Source organism: Apus apus, chromosome 12, assembly GCF_020740795.1.
Source record: "Apus apus isolate bApuApu2 chromosome 12, bApuApu2.pri.cur, whole genome shotgun sequence".
Lineage (NCBI taxonomy): Eukaryota > Metazoa > Chordata > Aves > Apodiformes > Apodidae > Apus > Apus apus.
Window position 1 is genome coordinate 14,604,201 of NC_067293.1, and position 19,367 is coordinate 14,623,567.

The 19,367-nt window shown below is 35.6% G+C and overlaps 1 protein-coding gene across 5 annotated transcripts in view; it reads right to left on the bottom strand.

The window, feature by feature from the left end:
- Nucleotides 1–259: 259 nt before the first annotated feature.
- The window catches only part of DIAPH2 (diaphanous related formin 2), a 213,838-nt gene continuing 194,730 nt past the window's right edge, over nucleotides 260–19,367 (bottom strand). For all 5 annotated transcript variants that reach the window (XM_051629988.1, XM_051629986.1, XM_051629989.1 and 2 more), the window contains one exon: nucleotides 260–4,809. In XM_051629988.1, coding sequence (XP_051485948.1) covers nucleotides 4,745–4,809 — 65 coding nt within the window. In that variant the 3' untranslated portion in view covers nucleotides 260–4,744. The remainder of the gene's footprint in view (nucleotides 4,810–19,367) is intronic.

Genomic DNA, 19,367 nt, shown 5'->3' on the forward strand with positions numbered 1-19,367 from the left:
AAACTATATACTTTTACGGATGATTGTGTTTTCAAGTCCTTCTCCATTGGAAAAGGTGTTTGTTTTCCCCAAATTCAAATCAAACATCCTTGACACCTTAGAGAAAAAAAAACATTAAAAAAATTCCAGAAAATGTCATTAAGCTAGAACAGAAAGTAATTTCAACATAATTTTAGAGAACAAAACCAGATTGGAGGTGATGGTACTCCGTTGATAACAATCAGTACAAACAAGTCAAGCACCGGCGCACCTAGCAAACTCACGTTATGTATATCTTTATTACAGTTTTCAGAATACATGGATTAACAATGGCCAGGCTGTGATTTAATCAAATTCCTATTTTAAACATTACATACAAACACAAAGCTCTTTAAAAAATAGAAATGCATGAGTTTTGTCACTTTTTTTTTTTTTCTTTTACTTTTTGGCATCAGGAGTCATCTGACTTCCAAAAGGAAAACCAAATGGTGCATGACAGCAGACTGACTAAACTGTAATAGATAATTGTTCACATTCTGTGGCATATGTACCACCTCAAACAGCGCTAAAAGAAGCACTACAGGAACAAATCTTTCTTCTTAACATTCTTCTAATGACATCAGTGGGTGCTGAGTGACAGCTTGCAGGACTGCAGAATTCACAGCCTTACACAACTCCCTTTCTTGTGCACAAAAGCAATATGTGATCTGGAATAGAGACACCTGAAGCTGAGGGATTTGGCCTTATATGCTTTGATTTTATTTATTTACATTTTGTGTGCATGCGTGGGTGTGTGTGTGTGTGTGTGTGTAGATACTGCAGAAGAGGCGTGGAGGTTTCTTACAATACCTATTTTAAAATTAATAGCTTGCAAATACAGTATGGCACATAAGAGGTGGGCTTTCCACTGTTGCTTTATCGCTTCGCATTTGTTATGCCTGACCTCTCAGCAATTTGAAGGCAAACATTAAAGTATAATTCAGCCAAGCCTTTGTTTAATGGATAAGAAGCAATTTACATATATAGGTAAGTTTGCTCCCACATAACTATTACCAGCTTTAAATATTTACCAGTGATGTCATTCTCAAGATAAGAAGTACTAAATTCACCCATCACAGCAGGATTTGCCTGAGGGATGCAAAAGCAGAACACTGCAGAGTTTTCTTAATGAAAGCTATAGAAGGATTTTCGGAGCCAAACCTAAAACTCAGCCAGATTCTCAGAGTTTTGCAAACCATTTGTATATTGTGGGATGAATATAAAGTAAGTCACTGATGAATTGTGGTTTGGATAGAAACCATGAAAACATGATGTTTTTTACAGCATTTGTCTGAGGTAGTACATATACCACACACAAAAATGCAAAAATATACAGATATTCGTAGCTATCCGTGTATTACAGAAAGGAACTATGGGAATGCTTGCATTTTTATCTGAATTTTCAAGAAAACAGATAATTTTAGATAACATTTCTCGTATTGACCATGGTTGTCTAAAACCAGAACAAATTATGTAATAGTATTTCTGGGAATACTTCCTGAAGCTGTTAGTCAATGCCCTCTGAGGCACTAATTTTGTTTTGGCTTTAGCATGAGCTCGTAATATGATTAACACTCAAACCAAACATCACTTATGCGCTGGGAAAGGATATTGGTTGAATCACAAACAAACATACATGACAAACTGTGTTGCACTTTTTTCTCAGTAAACTGCATAAAACTTGAGCAAAAAATGTCTAGTGTCTTTACATTTCTGATCTGTACAGCCAGTAGTTAAGCAACAGAGATGTATATTTGTATATGATTTAAACATTTAATTCCCATGTCAAATGCAAATTTAGCTCAATTCATTGCAAAGGTAAGATTATCTTCCTCTTAAATAAACTAAGAAATGTAAACAGTGTAACATCATAAAAAAAAAATATCTCTTTAGTACTTGTAACTGGTAAAATATGATTCAAACAGATGTGCTGGTATATTGTTAATGTAATGTCTCAGAGGACATATAGTGAAACATAATTAGCAAGAAATTTACGTATGAACCCTCCAGCAGTTTTCTTTCTGGGATTACTTTGAATACAAATATAATTTAACTGATATATTTCATATTTTAAAATTAGAAAATAAGGCAAGTGCATTTCTGAAAAAGGTGCTACTCTTCCTACACTTCTAGATAAACATGTGACCCTCTGAAAATTAGATCAATAATAAAAACATTAAAAATATCTGCAATTTAATATAGACTGAAAAACTATCAAAAGACAAAGTGACCAGCATCAATTTCAGAAAATATTTTAGACTTCATAAATACGAGCACCCTATATTTACATAAATTATCTTCTAAACTAGTTTTCCTTTGAAAGACACTTTTTGTTCTAACAGATATGTCCATTAAATTATATAAATGTTTCAAATATGAAAAACATAGTAGCAAAATAGAAGCATCAGATGATGATGATGTTTTGGATTTGCTTTTTTCTTTTCCTAAGATTTGGTTCTTGAAAATCTGTAGTCAGCTTTCACAGAGCTTTGAAAAAAATTACAGCCCAATGAAATGAAAAACTCCTGCACTAATAACTACTGCTACAGTATAAAGACTCTGTTGTGAGCTGTTGAGTTTTCACATATAAAGATTATACCCATACTTGTAAATCCCAGAAAAATGCTAATTTTAAAATTTAAATTCTAATACACTATTGATTGTAGTACAAATTTACATTGAAATTATTAACCTAATCCTTTTAAACTGGCTTTGTACCTTAAGCACATTTTCATACCTGTAAAAGTAATAGTGCTGTTTTAAAAAGGTATGCTTCCATATGAGGTTGATGTCCACCTTCCACAAAACAGGATCTTCCTGATGAACAGGGAGACTGAATCGTGTTGCATGATTTTTATTTTTTCCTCAAGTACCTTATAACTCTTTAGTTTGTTACTAAAAGCACAAAAAAAACCCCAACCCGTCTAGGAGGAGCATTACTTGACAGCACACATTTCATTAGGCTTCAGCTGCATTCTTATGTTTTGAGATAGAGAAATGGGCATAACCCTTGTTTCCTTTGAAGACAATGAAAAAAAAAATCCATAGTAGATTGAAAAGTAGCTGTATCTTTTCTTACAATAATTGGATATTGATTACTGTACTTTGAAAATGTGAGGATTTATCCCAAACTAGTCAGATAGTCTTAAGAGTATTTTACCAGAGAAGCAAAAAGAACCTACTGTACAAAGATGCTTGGCTCAAGCAGTAGTGCAAAGTTACACTGCCCCAGTACTGAATGCTCCTCTAGAGCTAGCAGTTTGTGCACAGAAAACAATGTGACTCCTTACCTTCAACATACTCTTTATATAACTTTAAAAAAAAAGTTCCCCATAACATTAGGCAATGAAAATATTCATAAGAATTCATCAATCAGTGAAAAGCAGTAATAAATTGAGAACAAGTGCCATCATCTACTACAGTGTATCCTGCTTTTAAAAATATCATAGCTGAGCAACATATGAGTAGTTCCACTGGAACTCCCACTTAAAATCCTCCATCCCATCCAGATAAGCAACAAACCTTTAGTACAAAGGATGGTGAAGACTGACCTGAACACCAAACAGACAGTACATTCAACTAGAGTCTAGGGAGAAAAGGGAACTGTAGTTTCCCATAGAGTGGCAGAAAACAGACAGTGTCAGCTACTAAACTGACTGCTCACCTGAGGTACTGCAGTGCAGGGGCCTGTATACAAAGCAGAATGGGAGGAGCTTCCTGAATAAAAGGACTGCTGCAATCATTGATCACTGCTATATAGTGCTCCAGGTAGAAAATCTGTTCTTAGCTGCTAAACCCTCAGCACTAAAATCCACCAGTGGAGATCCCGCTACATATTTTACCTGAGAAACAGAGGAAAAACTCAAGAGGCAGTTCTGAATAATTTCATAATGTAGCTTGTCTCAAAACCTACACAAAGGTATTTTTAGTATACTTAAAATAGGACAATTGTATTTCCCCCAGATATCTCTATAAAGAATATATCTAAGTGCATAATTAGAAAGATTCTTCCTTAAATACAGTTAAAAACATATCCTGCCCTTGAAAAAAATTAATTTTGGTAAAATCCTATGCTCTGTTTTATTTAAATTTTTCTTTAGCAGTGATAAGTAACTATACATCATCATATCACCAAAACTGTAGATATGTGGTATAACCTACTTGCAGCCAAAACTGCTGAATCTACCGGGCTTTATATTGAGATAAGATTTTAGCAACCTGACTGGGGTTATGCGTTGCTTTTTATGGTTACAAAAAAGATTCTGATAATGTAGACCAGCTCAGCTCAGCTCTGAATTTATTAACATACAATTTTATTGTTTTTTCCTTCCATGTCCAAATCAGAACTGCAAATGGAATCCACAGTCGTATTCTTTCAACAAATTTGTATTTTCTTACCCATATAAAACATAACCTAGAAATCCCCAACTCCTTCCATGTAAGTTGCCAGCTTAACAAAAAAACAAAACAGGAAAAAAAAGAAAGAACATAAGAAAATAAGATACCATTCCTACTGTTTAACACTGTTTACAGATCTTGGTAGTTGGGGGTAATAAGATACAGTATGTGGATTATTTAGCAACAGCTTTTAAAATATACACCTTCTCATGTAATCAATATCAGTATTCCTTTATGATCATTGCCAATTCGTATGATAAACTCTTTTCAAAGTATATCCATTTACTTGTAAATAAATCAATCCACTAATTCTTTGGCATCAGAAGAATCATACAGCTGCAATTGTTCCATTGTGGCGAGAACGAGACCTTTCCAAAGTTACTCGTCTGTTATCTGTAACACAAAGAGAAGAAAAAACAAATCACCATAAGATTTGAAACATGGATAATGCAATGTCAAGAGGTTTTCAAACAGCCCTGAAAATAATTTCAAATGATATGTAAATAAGTAACTAGGAGACTGGATCAGAGAAGTTGCACACTGCAGCTGCCAGACTGAGTTCAAGAGTTCTGCAATCAGCAATAAATTACTTTCTTGATCAGAGACGCTGGGTGATAAAAGCATTAGGAGAATCCTGAAACACAGTCCCTTTGGAAATAGCACACAATAACCAAAATTCTGGGTAAAATTCTTATTTTATTTATGCACAGAAGCTCTGGAAATATACATTTCACGTTTCATGAGAATGTACTGACCAGCATGGTGGTGAAAAGCCTACAAGTGCAAGTGCTAATAATGTTCACTAAAATTTGGTAGATAGTTAAATATAGAACAGTTAAATCAGCCACTTCCTAAGCATTTCCTGCTTGTGCAATGTGAACAACTTCTAGTATAAAATATTACACAGTAATTATTGCAATGAATAATAAATACCTCTCTATCACAGCAAAACAATCAGAAAGTACCAGCCACATTCGTAAATGTCTTTAGAATAAAATTTTAAAGCAATGAATACACATGCACACACACAAAAAGGGGCAGAAAATTAACCCTCACTTAGTTTCTGGAGGTTTGGATCTTTCTTTTTTAAAATGTGATCCTGCCATGCTTGGTTTCTTTTTTCTTTTTCTTTTTTTTTTTGGTGACTGCTTGCTTTTGACCTAGCCCTTTCCATTCTCTCATAACAGGTTGTTGCTCTTTGTTTGCATCAGCAGAGCATCTACATTGCTACAGCATCAGGGTGTCTCAATATATGGCTGGAGCTCCTATTTAGTACTGGAATATTATACAAGTCACTTCAGAAGCAAAAAGTCTGAGAAACTGCAGGCAAGCAGGTTTTCTCAGCTTTTATCCAAATGAGCCAATTTAGCTGTTTCCCCAGTGCAGCAGACTACAAAAGCATGTCATGGGTACTGCTGTGTGTGCTAAGCTTGGGCCAAGGCAGGAGGCTGAGGCATAAAGCATGAGAGCCCAACATGTCTGATGGGTAGAAATATATCCTTGGAAAAAAACTATTGACTGAATTACTGTGTTCCAGAGACTAGGGGAAAGGTTGGAGCAAAGATCAATCTGGCATCTCATTATTGTACATAAATACCTGAAGGGAGGGTGCAAGGAGGCTGGAGCCAGGTGCTTTCCAGTGATGTCCAGTTGAAGGACTAGAGGAAATGGACACTAATTGGAAGACTGGAGGTTACCTCTGAGCATCAGGGAAAACTTATTTATAGTGAGGCTGACTGAGCACTGGAATAGGTTGCCCAGGGAGGTTGTGAAGTCTCCATCCATAGAGATATTTAAAAAACTGTCTAGACATGGTCTTGAACAACTGGCTCTAGGTGACCCATCTTGAGCAGGGGGGTTGGAGAATATGACCTCCAAAGGCCCCTTTCAACCCCAACCATTTTGTGATTCTGTTCTATGCTAACAAAGCCAGAAATGATCCAAACACATTAAATAAAGTTCTGAAGAACACAAAGAAAAGTAATCTCTGTGATCTGTTTCTGGACAAAGAACAGAGGATGCCTGTGGAGACTCCATCGGCTCTGCAAACTCAGCTGTCCTTGCCCCTGTTCAATGAAAGTGTCTCCAATGCTATAGGGAATTAACGGCTCCTTTAGCAAGATTATTAGTTCTTTTTATAGTTCTGCCTTGCCTCCTTTTCCTAATGAATCTATCCATGCATAAAGTATTCAAATTACCCTAAGTCAATCTGTTTTGCATGGGAATAAATCTCTACACTGGTTGCAGTGTCACTAGGCACTGGAAATTAAAGCACAAAAATGCTGTATTAAACCCAGGAAGGAGAGTTATCAACTCAAATGTGCTGCTGCGCCTCTAGAACAGTGACTAGTAAAGAGTCTAGTGACACTTGCTCTCTATGGGGAGAACCACCTCCACCAGCAGACTATTCCTTGATATGATTTCAAGATTGTCAACTGCATAGGTTAAAAACAGATTAAGAGAGTCTAAGAACTGTTAATTTCTTCATACTTGTTGGTTTTTTTTCATTTTTTTCTCTTTTCTGTTTCGGTTTGGGTTTTTTTGTTTGTTTTTCCCATCATGTTACAGACAAACATTTTCTGTAACTGCACAGCTGAGCTGGGTCTTAAATAAAACATAAAACAAAACTGTAAAAAGTAGATGCATTATAATTTTCTTCTTCAGCTGATGACAAAGAAATTATTTTCCCAATTTTTAGAAGTAACATATTCGTTTAAATTACTTCCAGTTTTTAAATAGAAGGAATTGTATTTTCTAGGGATAGGAATAGAAAATCTTAAAGAATCCAGAGAAGCTGGAAAGAACTACAAGGTTCTTCTAACCAAGGGAACTGGGATACAATTACAGCTATTACCACTAAGAAACAATGACAGCATTTGCAAGATATTTTTTCTGCAATGCTTAGGGCACCTTACAGTGGGTTCAACCAAAACAAAGTCAAGTAGGATATAAACTACACTTTGATAAAATTTTCAGCTTAGTATAAAACAGGGATGGGAAGATTAGGTCTGTCACTATCAATATAAAAGCTTTAATGGATCTGAAGATTTGAGGTAAATGTAAAGTATTCCTTGATCTTTACAAAGAGATCTATTTTGCTCAACAGTGCAAGCAAACCTCTGCGTGTGCATATTTACAGCAGGTTAAAAAAAGGCAGCATTACTATGTATACGTACATATGTACATACACACAAAGAAATCACTCATTTCTTCACTAGATGGAGAATGTGCTTGTGTATGTGTAAACATATTTGTTAAGTTAAAACAGTTTCATATTAGCATCTGAAACTGGCCTGGCATTTCAGTGACTCAAGCAAAAATGTTAAAAAAAGTTACATTTCTAGCACTTGTCAACACACACATTCAGTTATCTCCAACAGCTGAATTTACATTTTTTTACATTACAGACTATACTGAATTCAACACAAAGCAAGACCGGCTCATAAACATGACCATGGCTACTAAACTGCATCTAACATCAATAAATGGTGAAGCTATTTGCTTCTTTTGTGGGGAGGGAAAATAAAAGGCAGTAGTATTTAAAACTAAGCCAAAAATCGTTGCCAAGAGGCTCAGGTGTACCCTTTAGAAGCATGTAAAAATGATGAGAAAACATGATTATAGTTTTTATGTGCATCAGTCATGCCTTCTGGGTAACCCATCTACCTATGTAGATGAAAACTGTTTCTTACTTAAATGTCAAAAGTTCACCTCTGTTGTAAGTAGGGCATTTAAGAAGCTTCCACAATGCTCATATTACAGACATTATAATCTGTCTCAGAAATGAATGCATGAACTTAAAAGTGGTCTCTCAATCAGCTGCATGGACCTTTTCTTGTAGCAGTAAAAGGCAGAGCAATGAAGGATTAAAGTGGAAAACAAAGCATATTATTAGATCATAAAACAATCTTCATCTTTGAGCTAGCTGAATCAAATACATATGAAGTAAATAGGCAATTAAATATTGAGAAATAAAATTGGTACCTCATTCTTAGTTTAGTACTAAAATGTAATCTTGACCAAGCAAATTTTACACCTCTACTGGCAGAAATATATGGACTTTGTTATAAAAACAAGTACTTGCTCGAGTCATCTTGCACTCAATATAGTACCATACTACCTAGTATCCACAACATGCAAGATATTTGTTGAGGTGCTTTTGATACATACTCATAATTCATCATGATTCTAAGTAATATGAATCCACTGATGTAAAAAAAAAACAACAAACAAACAAAAACCCAACAAAAAAAAACAGCAAAAAGCTTAGTGGATAAATAGAATAAATACATGCTATGAAGTTAACAAAAATCTGAACCATTATTTTTAGGCAAGGTATTTTTATTTTATGGAATTTGACGACTTAACCCTTAAGATGTTGTCCCTTATATATTGTACATATAAAGCCTTAAAAGTTACACTCCATTAAAAACACACTGGAAGGGGAGGGGAAAATAATTCTGCAAAAATTATGCCCTGCAAAATGTATTTTTCCTCTCCTTAATACTCCTTCATTAGTTCTGTTATTAAAAGAGAAGTCTCAATAGCTGCAACAGATTAACTCAGTAGCTTGTTATCAACATAAAGCTCAGTTATATTAGAAGAAAAATAGACGATACACTGTAGAACTGCAATACTAAGATGAAGAGACTTTTCCATTTTGCTTTCTTCTTATCCTCTCTTCCAGGTAGTAACTTTGAGCTCTCCTAATTATAAGCCTTACTTTTTATGAGCAATCAATGCTAGTAATAATAGAGATGTGCAATCATAAAGACTAGTCATGGAACTGCGACACCTAAAAAGGCAGAGTCTACAAAACCATACCTCAAAGGTACTTGACTGGAATTTGTATTATCCTGTAACAACCACAAAAAAAGTTCACTCTTTGACATGCCTTAAATTATAAACTGGGTTATTCGAGAATTAGTGCTACCAGAACTCTTTTTATCTTCTTCACAGACAGCGGTCACAGGACCCTCGAACTTAACAATACTTATTTCAAGGGATGTCTTGGTTAATAAATGCTGTGTAAACAACACTAATAAGAGCTTAAAATGTTGAAGGGGTAATGTACAGCATTGGGTGCTCAGCAGATGATAAAGGAGCAAACACTGCACCTGTCATATTGATGATACCGGCATTTCTTTTTTAGAAAAAGGTGGAAAACCAAGTTGCACTTCACAGGTGTCACTTCTTTCCTGCCAGAGATAACTTAATTTTTTCTATATAGTATCACTGATTAAAATTGGGACAACTAAGAATAAATTGCAACCACTTTAGCCTGGGTAGCCTCTAGTTACCTCCCTGAGCCATCTATGCACAGGGAAAACTGAAAGCCAAGTTCCAATGTCATTTATGTAACGACATATAATCAATTGCTTTAAAGAGCAACTCATGACAACAATTAACTTTATTATTTTTCCTCATTGACTGCATGCTCTTTCAGCAGCTTAGCTTACCAACAATAAAAGGTAAATATTTTTGCAAATTGGAACTGACTGAACATAAGGCAGAAGCAGAACTGCCACAGTGTGAGACAGCAGGGAAGCCCACCAATCTCCAGCAGATTTGCATGCAGATATGATAGTCATTAGATAGCACATAGGACCTTCATTTTATGAATGTTTCCAGACCAATGAGACAATATCTCTCACTGAGATGATGGGTGGATGCTTGGATTCTTTTTACCTTGCTAAATAAAAGTCATTAATATCCAGAAGCATTGTTGTACAGAGCCACATTTAAAGTACGGAGAGCTGAACTATTTAAGCTGTTAAACCTGGAGGAGGCAGAGGGGAGACCTCATTGCTCTCTGCAACTACCAGAAAGGAGGCTGGAGTGAGGCAGGTGTTGACCTCTTCTCCCTAGTGACTAGCAATAGGACAAGAGGAAATGGGGTCAAGTTGCACCACAGGAGGTTCGGATTGGATATTAGGAAAAATTCACATAAAGAGTGGTGAGGCATTGAATAAGCTACCCAGGGAGGTGGTACAGGCAGCATCCCTGGAGGTGTTAAAAAAATGGGTAGACAGGGTGTTTCAGGAGATGGTTTAGCAGTTAGGGGTTGTAGGGCAGACTGATGGACTTGATGACCTTGAAGGTCTTTTCCAACCTTGGTGATTCCATGAGTCTAAGTCCTGACACAAAGGGGTTTCACTCAGATTAAAAGGGAATACAGACACATCTGATTTTACCACTGCCCCTCAGACCGAGCTTGCTGTTAATTGCAGCCTTTGAGTTGTGTGGAAATGCAGAAAATCTGAGAAAAAAACATTTATGTTCTATGTGTTATACATAAAACTGCTTAAAAAATGAATAATGTGAGAACTTTTAATGTTAAATGGCATGTGTGATGCCATTTACCAGCTCAGCACAATGCAGTTGTCACCACTGTCGATACAATATGGGAACACAATAGAAGTAACACTTTTGCAACCGAAACCTAGGATGTTGACCATCTGTGTCACAATTCCATTAAGTAAATAAATACTTATCCTATTAAGAGCTGAAGAAAATGGAATAAAGTTAAGTATTTCTAGAACAGAAATGGATTTGTAAACCCTATTTTCAAGTTCAAAATAAATTTTCCTATTGCTTACTCCAAGCCTTAGAGATTTGAAAAAAAAAAAGGAAAAGAAAAAGAAAAAAGAGAATTGGCCCACTAAGCTAAGATTCCTCAAACCTTTAAATGATCTGTTTAATATTTTAATGTGAATGGGCTTTCTTTGTTAATAGTACCACTTGGGATACACATTGAAAGCTCTTCCACGAGAGTTGCAATGGAAAAGCCTTAGGTTGAGACAACACACGCCTGCCTCAGGGGTTACAAGACAAATCAATCTATTTTTCTCCTTTCCTCCAAGGGTAATTGGCCTTTGAAATGACAGAGGAAAATAGGCCTTCATGTCCGTACAACCCAGGCACACACACGGCCATTTTCCATTTCTTTTTCAGTTTGAATGCTCTGCTGAGAACTAAACTTTCAAAGATGGGAAAACAGAAGAGAAGATTAAGAGGAATGATTGCACCAGTTCAAATCCTCTCCAATAAAAACCAGCCCTGTGACCAGCATGTGAGTCTGGAATTTACAGAAACCTGCCATGAATAGCTATCATCTTCCTAGACTGTACTTTTTTATTCTTGTGATAAAGTTTACTTGATTTTTTGTGACAGCCTGTACCACCAGCATTTATGGAGATTTGTCGCAGAATTTAGTTAAAACTGAAAAGTTATAACTACTACTTCATTTCTCATACAATCTTACAAAATAATGCTGATTTCTACCTCCTCCTTATGAAATTCCTTTTCAAGCAGCAATCACGACTATGAGTACCCTACAGTCCTTATGCTGTGGTAAACATACAGTCATGTACGAATTCAGAGTTTCACACTTAAAATACTGTTAAATTGTATACAATAAATTTAAACTTGGTTAATAAATTGTTTCAAAGCAGTGAAACTCAGATGATATCCTTCCTATTTTTCTGACTGAAATTAGATATGATTGTAATGCAATTCTCATATCATACCTCTAGTAAGATATTCTCATGTGAAAATATTTTCCACTGCATAAAGATGAATAATCAGCTACACTACAACTGATACACAAACCCAACAATAACAAAGTTGAAAAAAGCCAAAACTATTTAGTCTTAAAAACAGTACTAAAATTCCCTTGAAACAAAGTATTGGAACCACATCGATAAACCTTTAATGTGAACGTGCTCAGAGGGACTGTGTATACAGGTGTAAAGCAATTATTAGATTTGATATCTGAGTGAATTCAGGTTCCCATTAGAGCTTGAATGCTTCAATGACCCTATTATTTTCCTTCCAATGCTCCCAGACCTGATCATCTTAGTTATTCTGACTAGTGAAACATTTAGGACATGAATGTATTATTTGTTTTAAACCAAATGAGACATTGAAAGCACTTCATAAAATAACACAAAAAAACCCCACAATGTGTGGTGTGATGTGTCAAATCCTGGAAGAAGGTCATGTCTAAGTTAACAGTAACAAAGAAACAGAGAAAGAGATACACTGCAACAGAATTACATTTTTTTTCAGATATTTTCCCTTGAACTTCTAATTTATAACCTTTATTGCATCTCACGTACAGTGCAAAAGGGTGTATCTTATGAATCAGAATGACAAAACAAATTTCAGACAGTAAATAAACTAGATCTGCTTCAGTAAGGAAAAGAAAACCAAACCTCAAACACGGCAAATGCTTCTCTCGTTTCATGACTACACACACACTACTAGCGGTTTTTCAGAAGTAAAATTAGATCCTCTGAAGAAAGAAAACCCAAACATTTCACATCAGAGTGAATGGATTTGCTGATGTAAAAGATGTGTTTCCCTGTTTTAATTGTGCCTACTACTTTACTGTTAAGGAAAAGTGTGGGGCATCGCAAGGAAAGGTATTCACCTTTTGAACGGATTTGGTGTGCTGGCAATAAACCATAATCTTAATAAATAATGTAATTTAAAACGGTTTAAAAAATGTCCTATTCCCAGCTCTCCTATTAACACTACTGCTCTTACAATTTGTATTTACTTTGAAAGGAAGTTGACAGCAAGGTTACCAACAGGACAAAGAAATAAAGACAGTAATAGGTTCTGAGCTTCAAGTATACAGGCAACCTTAAAGTTAGCATCTTCCCTTCTGAATGCATTTGTCCTTAAAAAGAATCAAACTGACATCCAAGTGATCCCCTTGCCCCTTCCCCCCTTTCACTAATGATATGTAATGGCTGCTGAGGCTGCAATAAACGTGTTTATGTCCAGCTAGATTTCCATCATTTTACCATCTAATCTGATACTTTTAAGAAAGAAGAGAGTCGCAAGAGACCAGCACCAGCTTGTGCTGAAGGCATTTCTCGACATCAGCCTTCACTTGGCACTTCAAATGGAAGTATTCAAACTGACAAAACACACAGAAAGTCAAGAGAGAAGGCTCTGCACCTCTTCTCTGAAACTGCCTGATAGAAGTCAATACCGATTCCTTTACAAAGTTACAATCAAAACCTGCCAGATGAAAGTCAAAGGGGAAGCTTTCTAGCTATTCCTTACAATATTTTATTTAAGAGTGGTGTAAGAACGTGTCTCCCTCAGTAGGATGACGCTCACCTCCACTTCTCATTTCTATCAGTTAGCAGTTTAAACACTGGCAGTTACATTTTCCATGCATAGACACTTGATTCTTTGCATAGAACATGAAAGTAATGAACTCAAAGAGAGGGGAAAAAAGAGAAAGGTTTCTTTTCTGTAAAGGAATTTCTTTCAGAATGGGAGTTGGATAACACTCCTAAAAGCAAGTATGTCCTGCTGTTTCAGGTAAACCGGCCACCACAGTTTTTGTCTATGCCCAGACAATTGACAACCCTTCGTCAAAAGCAAACAATTTTCTTTGTAGCCTGCAAAAGTCTGTCTCCTGTATTTTTTATGCATCAGAAACAAATTCTCTTTATATATATAAAAAACCCCAACTCTGCAATAACTTGTAGTCTACATGTAAAATGAAGTATTTTAAATAATACAATAAAGGCAGACTATCCAGAATTATTTTTTTATTAAATAAAATATCAACATTTTTTATTCATGGCTAGGTTAACATTTACAATTCAGCATTTTGCAATATTTAAATGAATTGAATATGTTATGAGAAAACTTAAAACTACATCACTCCTGTATGACTGGCTGGCACAGGCTGATGTCTTCTGTGCCCATCTGCATCTTCATTGTATAACATTAAAGAAAAGCTCCTGGCTGAGCCTTGCAAGATGATCTCATCACTATCTGTTACTTAAGGAAGTAACACACCTCAACTGAGAATAACTAGGCTCTGCATGTGACTTTTACTGTAAATTATTTGCAATGAAGATGTATGCATGTTATGTGAATGTGAACTTTCACTTATTAGAAGAACTTATACGAGGAAGTAATTTATACTATACATGACAGACTGAGGTAAAATATGACAGCTTCTAGGAACTTAGGACTTTAATTTCTTTCTTGGCTGAGCACAAACAATTCCTTTATGATTCAGTGTGAGACCTTGGTGCTTACATAAGGCAGAATTTGATCCTCTGTGTTCATATAAATAGAAGCATAGAAGCAGTTAATGCTGAGAGGGCAACAAGTTTTCATTAAAGAGCTCAAAATAGTTGCTGTTCATTAATACTTGCATCTGAGGAGTGTAATTTTCTAAGGCTTCCTGTGCCATTTTAGTACCAGTTCTCCCAGATGGAGAGTGGAACCCCAAAATTAATACCTGATCACTCCATAATCCTCATCTATTTTCCTTGAAAATATGCCACTGTATCACTTCCCAACCAATTCAGTTCATTCTGATGTAACAGCAAGGATCTCAGAGGAAGAAGGGCAGGGACAGTGTGTGAGTACAGCATGTGCATCTGTTCTTCAGATGGCTCCAAAGAACTTGCGAGTGTTTCAGGACTGCCTTAGCCGCCCTTTTGCAAAGACTAAGGGGACAAAGATGTTTAGGTGCACTATTATTGTCTGCTTTTTAAAAACAGGTTTAAAATAAGGCTTTTAAAGACCATATAACAAAATATTACTTCCAAACGAGACTGACTACACCTAAATTAATCCCTAATCAGAAAAAAAAAAAAGCAATTATATACATATAGATAGAATTGTTCTTAAAGCAAAATATATATATATATATATATACATGATAACTTCTTTCCAAGGTCCAGCTCTTCAGCCTTTCCCAGATGCATAAATACAAACCCTTCCTTTACTAAACAATGAGCTGTGACAGTGCTGGCAGCCTGTGTTATGCATTATGAAGATGGGCCCAATAAAAATGTTAACATCTGTAATAAAAGCAAGCTCAGGTCTGGCTTGATAGACACTAAAGAACACATTCTATTAGTAACAAGAATATGTAGCAAGTTCTCAGTGCAAGTTCCAGAAGTTTTAAATAACAATTACACTGTATTTTAAAAGAAAAATAAACAATAGAAAGTGAAAAAAAGTTAAGCTCTTCTAACTGAGTGAGATTTCTTCATCCCACTATTTCTAACCAAAATGCTCTTTGGGTCACCAATTAACAGCTGATATTTTACTACAAGTCACAAGCGCTGAACTCTCTGGACAAATGTCAAAAGTGGAAAACTAATTGGCAATTTTCAATCTCTCAATACCAGAGCAATAAACTTGTATGAAATAACTTACTACTCACAAAACAAGCTCTAGAGCAAGCAATGCCAAGGTTAACATTGATTGCCATTGGTTTTGTCAGACAATCTTAATATTGCTTACACATTTATAAAAATACTTAGTTACATGATTTTAGAATTTAAATTCTGTACATCACCCACCTCTAGACTAAAGAAACAGAAGGCAAGGTTAGGGCAAGGGTAGCTTGGCTGTGTATAAGGTAGCAGAAGAGGCTCAGAATAGGTCACTGCTGAGAGTGCAGAAAAGTGAATGAGTCATTCAGGGACAAACCTTGGCCTTAAAGCATTTTCTAAACACAGAACTTGATTTGCAAATAAGGATAAGGGTTGTTGGGGAATCCTTTTTACTTCATGTGGAAGTGACTTCAGAGTCCCAGATCTCTTAGATGACTTCTGGTCTTGAAAATCATGTTTCATGCCACAAAATAAACACTATTTTTATTACTCCTAAAGCCAAGGAATTTTGCTTGCTTTTAAAGCCAAAGCAATAAAAATCATGAACCAATGTCCACCAGGAAGAGAGTGAATCAGATTTCAGAGCACATAATGTGTGTGTTGCCTGTACTGTTGAATTACACTTTTGATCAAAGGACATGTTACCTTTATCTTTTGGTACTCTCTTTAACTAGATGTTCTAGACAGCATTTTCTACAAAACCGGCCTGAGACTTCAGTGAACACTGATGACAATTCTTGTTGATGTCCAAGTACTTCTCTCAAAGAAACAATGAGGTAAAATTAAACAACAAGTTCTGGCTTTGAGGCTCGTAAACTACTTTATCATATGTTTATGAGGAATGAAAAAAAATAAATTAGCAAACTAATATTTCCATACAAAATTTAAAAAAAATTAAAAGCATATACAAGAAAGCCTGTATTTCAGCTTAACAACTTGAACTGCAAGTTACCCAGGCTTTGGATAGAGAGAGCCATCCCTACAGGCTTTCCTCTGAGAGGATCAGAATTTTTTTAATTTATTTTTTTTTAATTTATGAAATCTGCATCTGTGATTTTGAAATACTCTACTCAGCAGTAATGGAAAAACAAATTGTAAATGAAAAATTTTCCAAAGCTTTAATACAAAATTTGTTAGAGATGTTTTTCATAAAGTATGCAAATCCTGCCACTTATATTCCAAGTGCCCTACTGACTGTAGTTTAAGACAAATAAGTATTTCATAAAACAGCATGCTTGCAAAGGGTTGAAAATGATATCTATAATATAGAGCGGAAAAAAATGAGGAAGAGAAATGCTCTGAAGTATGCAAAGTATTTTCCTGCCCTCTTTTTTATTTCTGACAAGAGCACATTTGAATACTTCCGTCTTCAAACTCCACAGATGTATGAACAGTAAAATAGAGTCAAAGTGCTTACTGCAATTTGATTTGTTGTGTTTGTTTTGAGTTTTAGTTCAAAAAACAAACTTCAAGTACTTCAAGTCCAGCACAGCACAAAACAGACATAAGGTCTGGGAAGTCCAGTGGAAAGGATTAGTAAATGTCACAGTACCTTCAGGGCACAGTAAATCCTTAAAATAGGTAATGATTCAAGAGTTTAAACAGGGAAAGTACAGTAGGGTGCCTTGAAAAAAATATCTGCATCAGGCTGAAATATCTAACAGGCGTAATGATGAGCAAATGAAAAGGCCACTTTGCATTGCAATCAGTGATCAGTTCCAGCTGTTTGATGGGGCTGATGCAATCATTTAGCACTCCAGCTAAAGAACTGTTTAAAACAGTTCAAGTCACACAGGGCCTATTAAAAAGACAATCCCCTTTCTTCTGCATTATCAAACACATATGATGACCAGACTGTTCTCAGAAGGGAACTTCTGAACTTTAAACATAAACGACTTATGTGCTTTAAAATAAGTGTATATGTTTATGCATGTGTACATAAACATTTTATTAGGTTATATTAGGAAATATGTATGACATTTACAGATAAATTGGTATACTTCCGAGTTTCTTCTCAGATTCCTTGTAATAGAACTGTTTAAAAAAAATATTTTATTTCTGTTACTTCCTTTCCACTTCATAAGAAGTACAAACTGTTATGTCCATTGCTAAATGCCCATCTCTTTAGAAAGTAATAAGGAGATGTGACAAAGTTTCAGAATCTTAGTGAAAATTGAAACAAAGCAACAGTAACAAGGAGGGGTGCATTTTGGTGTGTTTATGTGAATGAGGATACTTGACAGGATCTTAGCCTGCAGTTTACCAAGGACTAAATGATAAGGTTGATGATAGAGATATGTCTCAGAAAAAACTGTTTTGCATATTACTTTGTCATCAAAAACAACATAGGTTTCTAAAACCCCCTTCCTCCCAAAAAAGGGAGTATTCATACTAACTGACCATTGAGAAAAATAATTTACATCCCACCAAGCCCATTTCCTCACAATATTACATCTTGAAATCTCTAACATACACATCACACCCAAAATTCTGTGAATAAAATAGTAGTTAACACAGTAGTTAAACGGTAGAGCAGTAAAAGCTACATCTACACCACCATCTAGCCACTCCAGAGAAGAAAAGAGAATATATGGAAAAGAGATTAATGGGAGAAACAGAGTCTGTACTATATTTAAGACTGGTAAGTGTATAAAATAGCAGCAGTGGGGCTATACTGCTTAACAGTCTAAGCAAATAGAGATGCTGGCTGCAACATGAGGAGAGGAGAGAATGGGAATGGGACACAACAGGAGCAGAGTGGCTCTTACCTACCCCACACTAACTGGTTAAATGTCACATTCAACTGCTACATTGAGCCCAAAGTTTTCAACACCATCAGTGACTATCCCATGGAGCAGCCCAAAAGAGGAAAGGTAGCTTCTAGGTTGGTGCACAATAGCTTTTAGAGGACCTAGTTCAAGGGCCAGCCTGTAACAGTAACCATGTGGTACTGTCACTTAACATCCTTGCACGAACAAAACCACACCAAAAAATGACTAATTGCATGCAACTTGAAAATGAAGACCTATATAAAAATAAGCAAAAACCTCCTTAAAAACCAAGCAAACAAAAAATAGGAAAGTTAAGGGACAGATTAGACACCTTTTACAGGTGGCATGAATAGCACTTAAACATACATTATTAAGAAATAAACAGCAAAGACATACCAAGTAACAGCAATAGGTTTAAGACACAAGGAAAAAAATAAGAGTGATTATGCAGTGGGACACAGAGTTGTTATAAACAAGCAGGCATCCTTCCAAATGCTCAAATCTTGTCTAAAATAATGAAACAAAGAGGCATGATCTTTGCATCATGACTCCAGTACTAGGTATTATACATGCACACAGGACAATACAAAAAAAAACAAACAACAAACAAACAAACTCTGATAAGAAATAATAATGCTATTTCCATTACTATTTCCTCTGTAGCTTATGAATAAGGAAATGAGCATAAAGGTTTTTCAACCTCCCCAAAAAAACAGATAGATGTCTAGTAGGAGAATTTCCTATACATCTAAATGGTGCTGAAAAATCTCACTAAGTATCTTGGAAAAATCCAAGGTCAAATACAGAGTCAGTATTTAAGCAAACCACTTAGCCCCAGATATTCTGGGTCTAATCCTAATAGTTTAGCCAGCAGTTAAGCTGTCTTTCCTTCTTTCAGTCTGAAAATGGCTTAATCATCCAGTCTGGCTTCATGCAATTAAAAATCTACTAGCTTGTAACTGACAACTGACGTAACAAAATACTAATTCTTATCCTATGTAATTTGTATTTA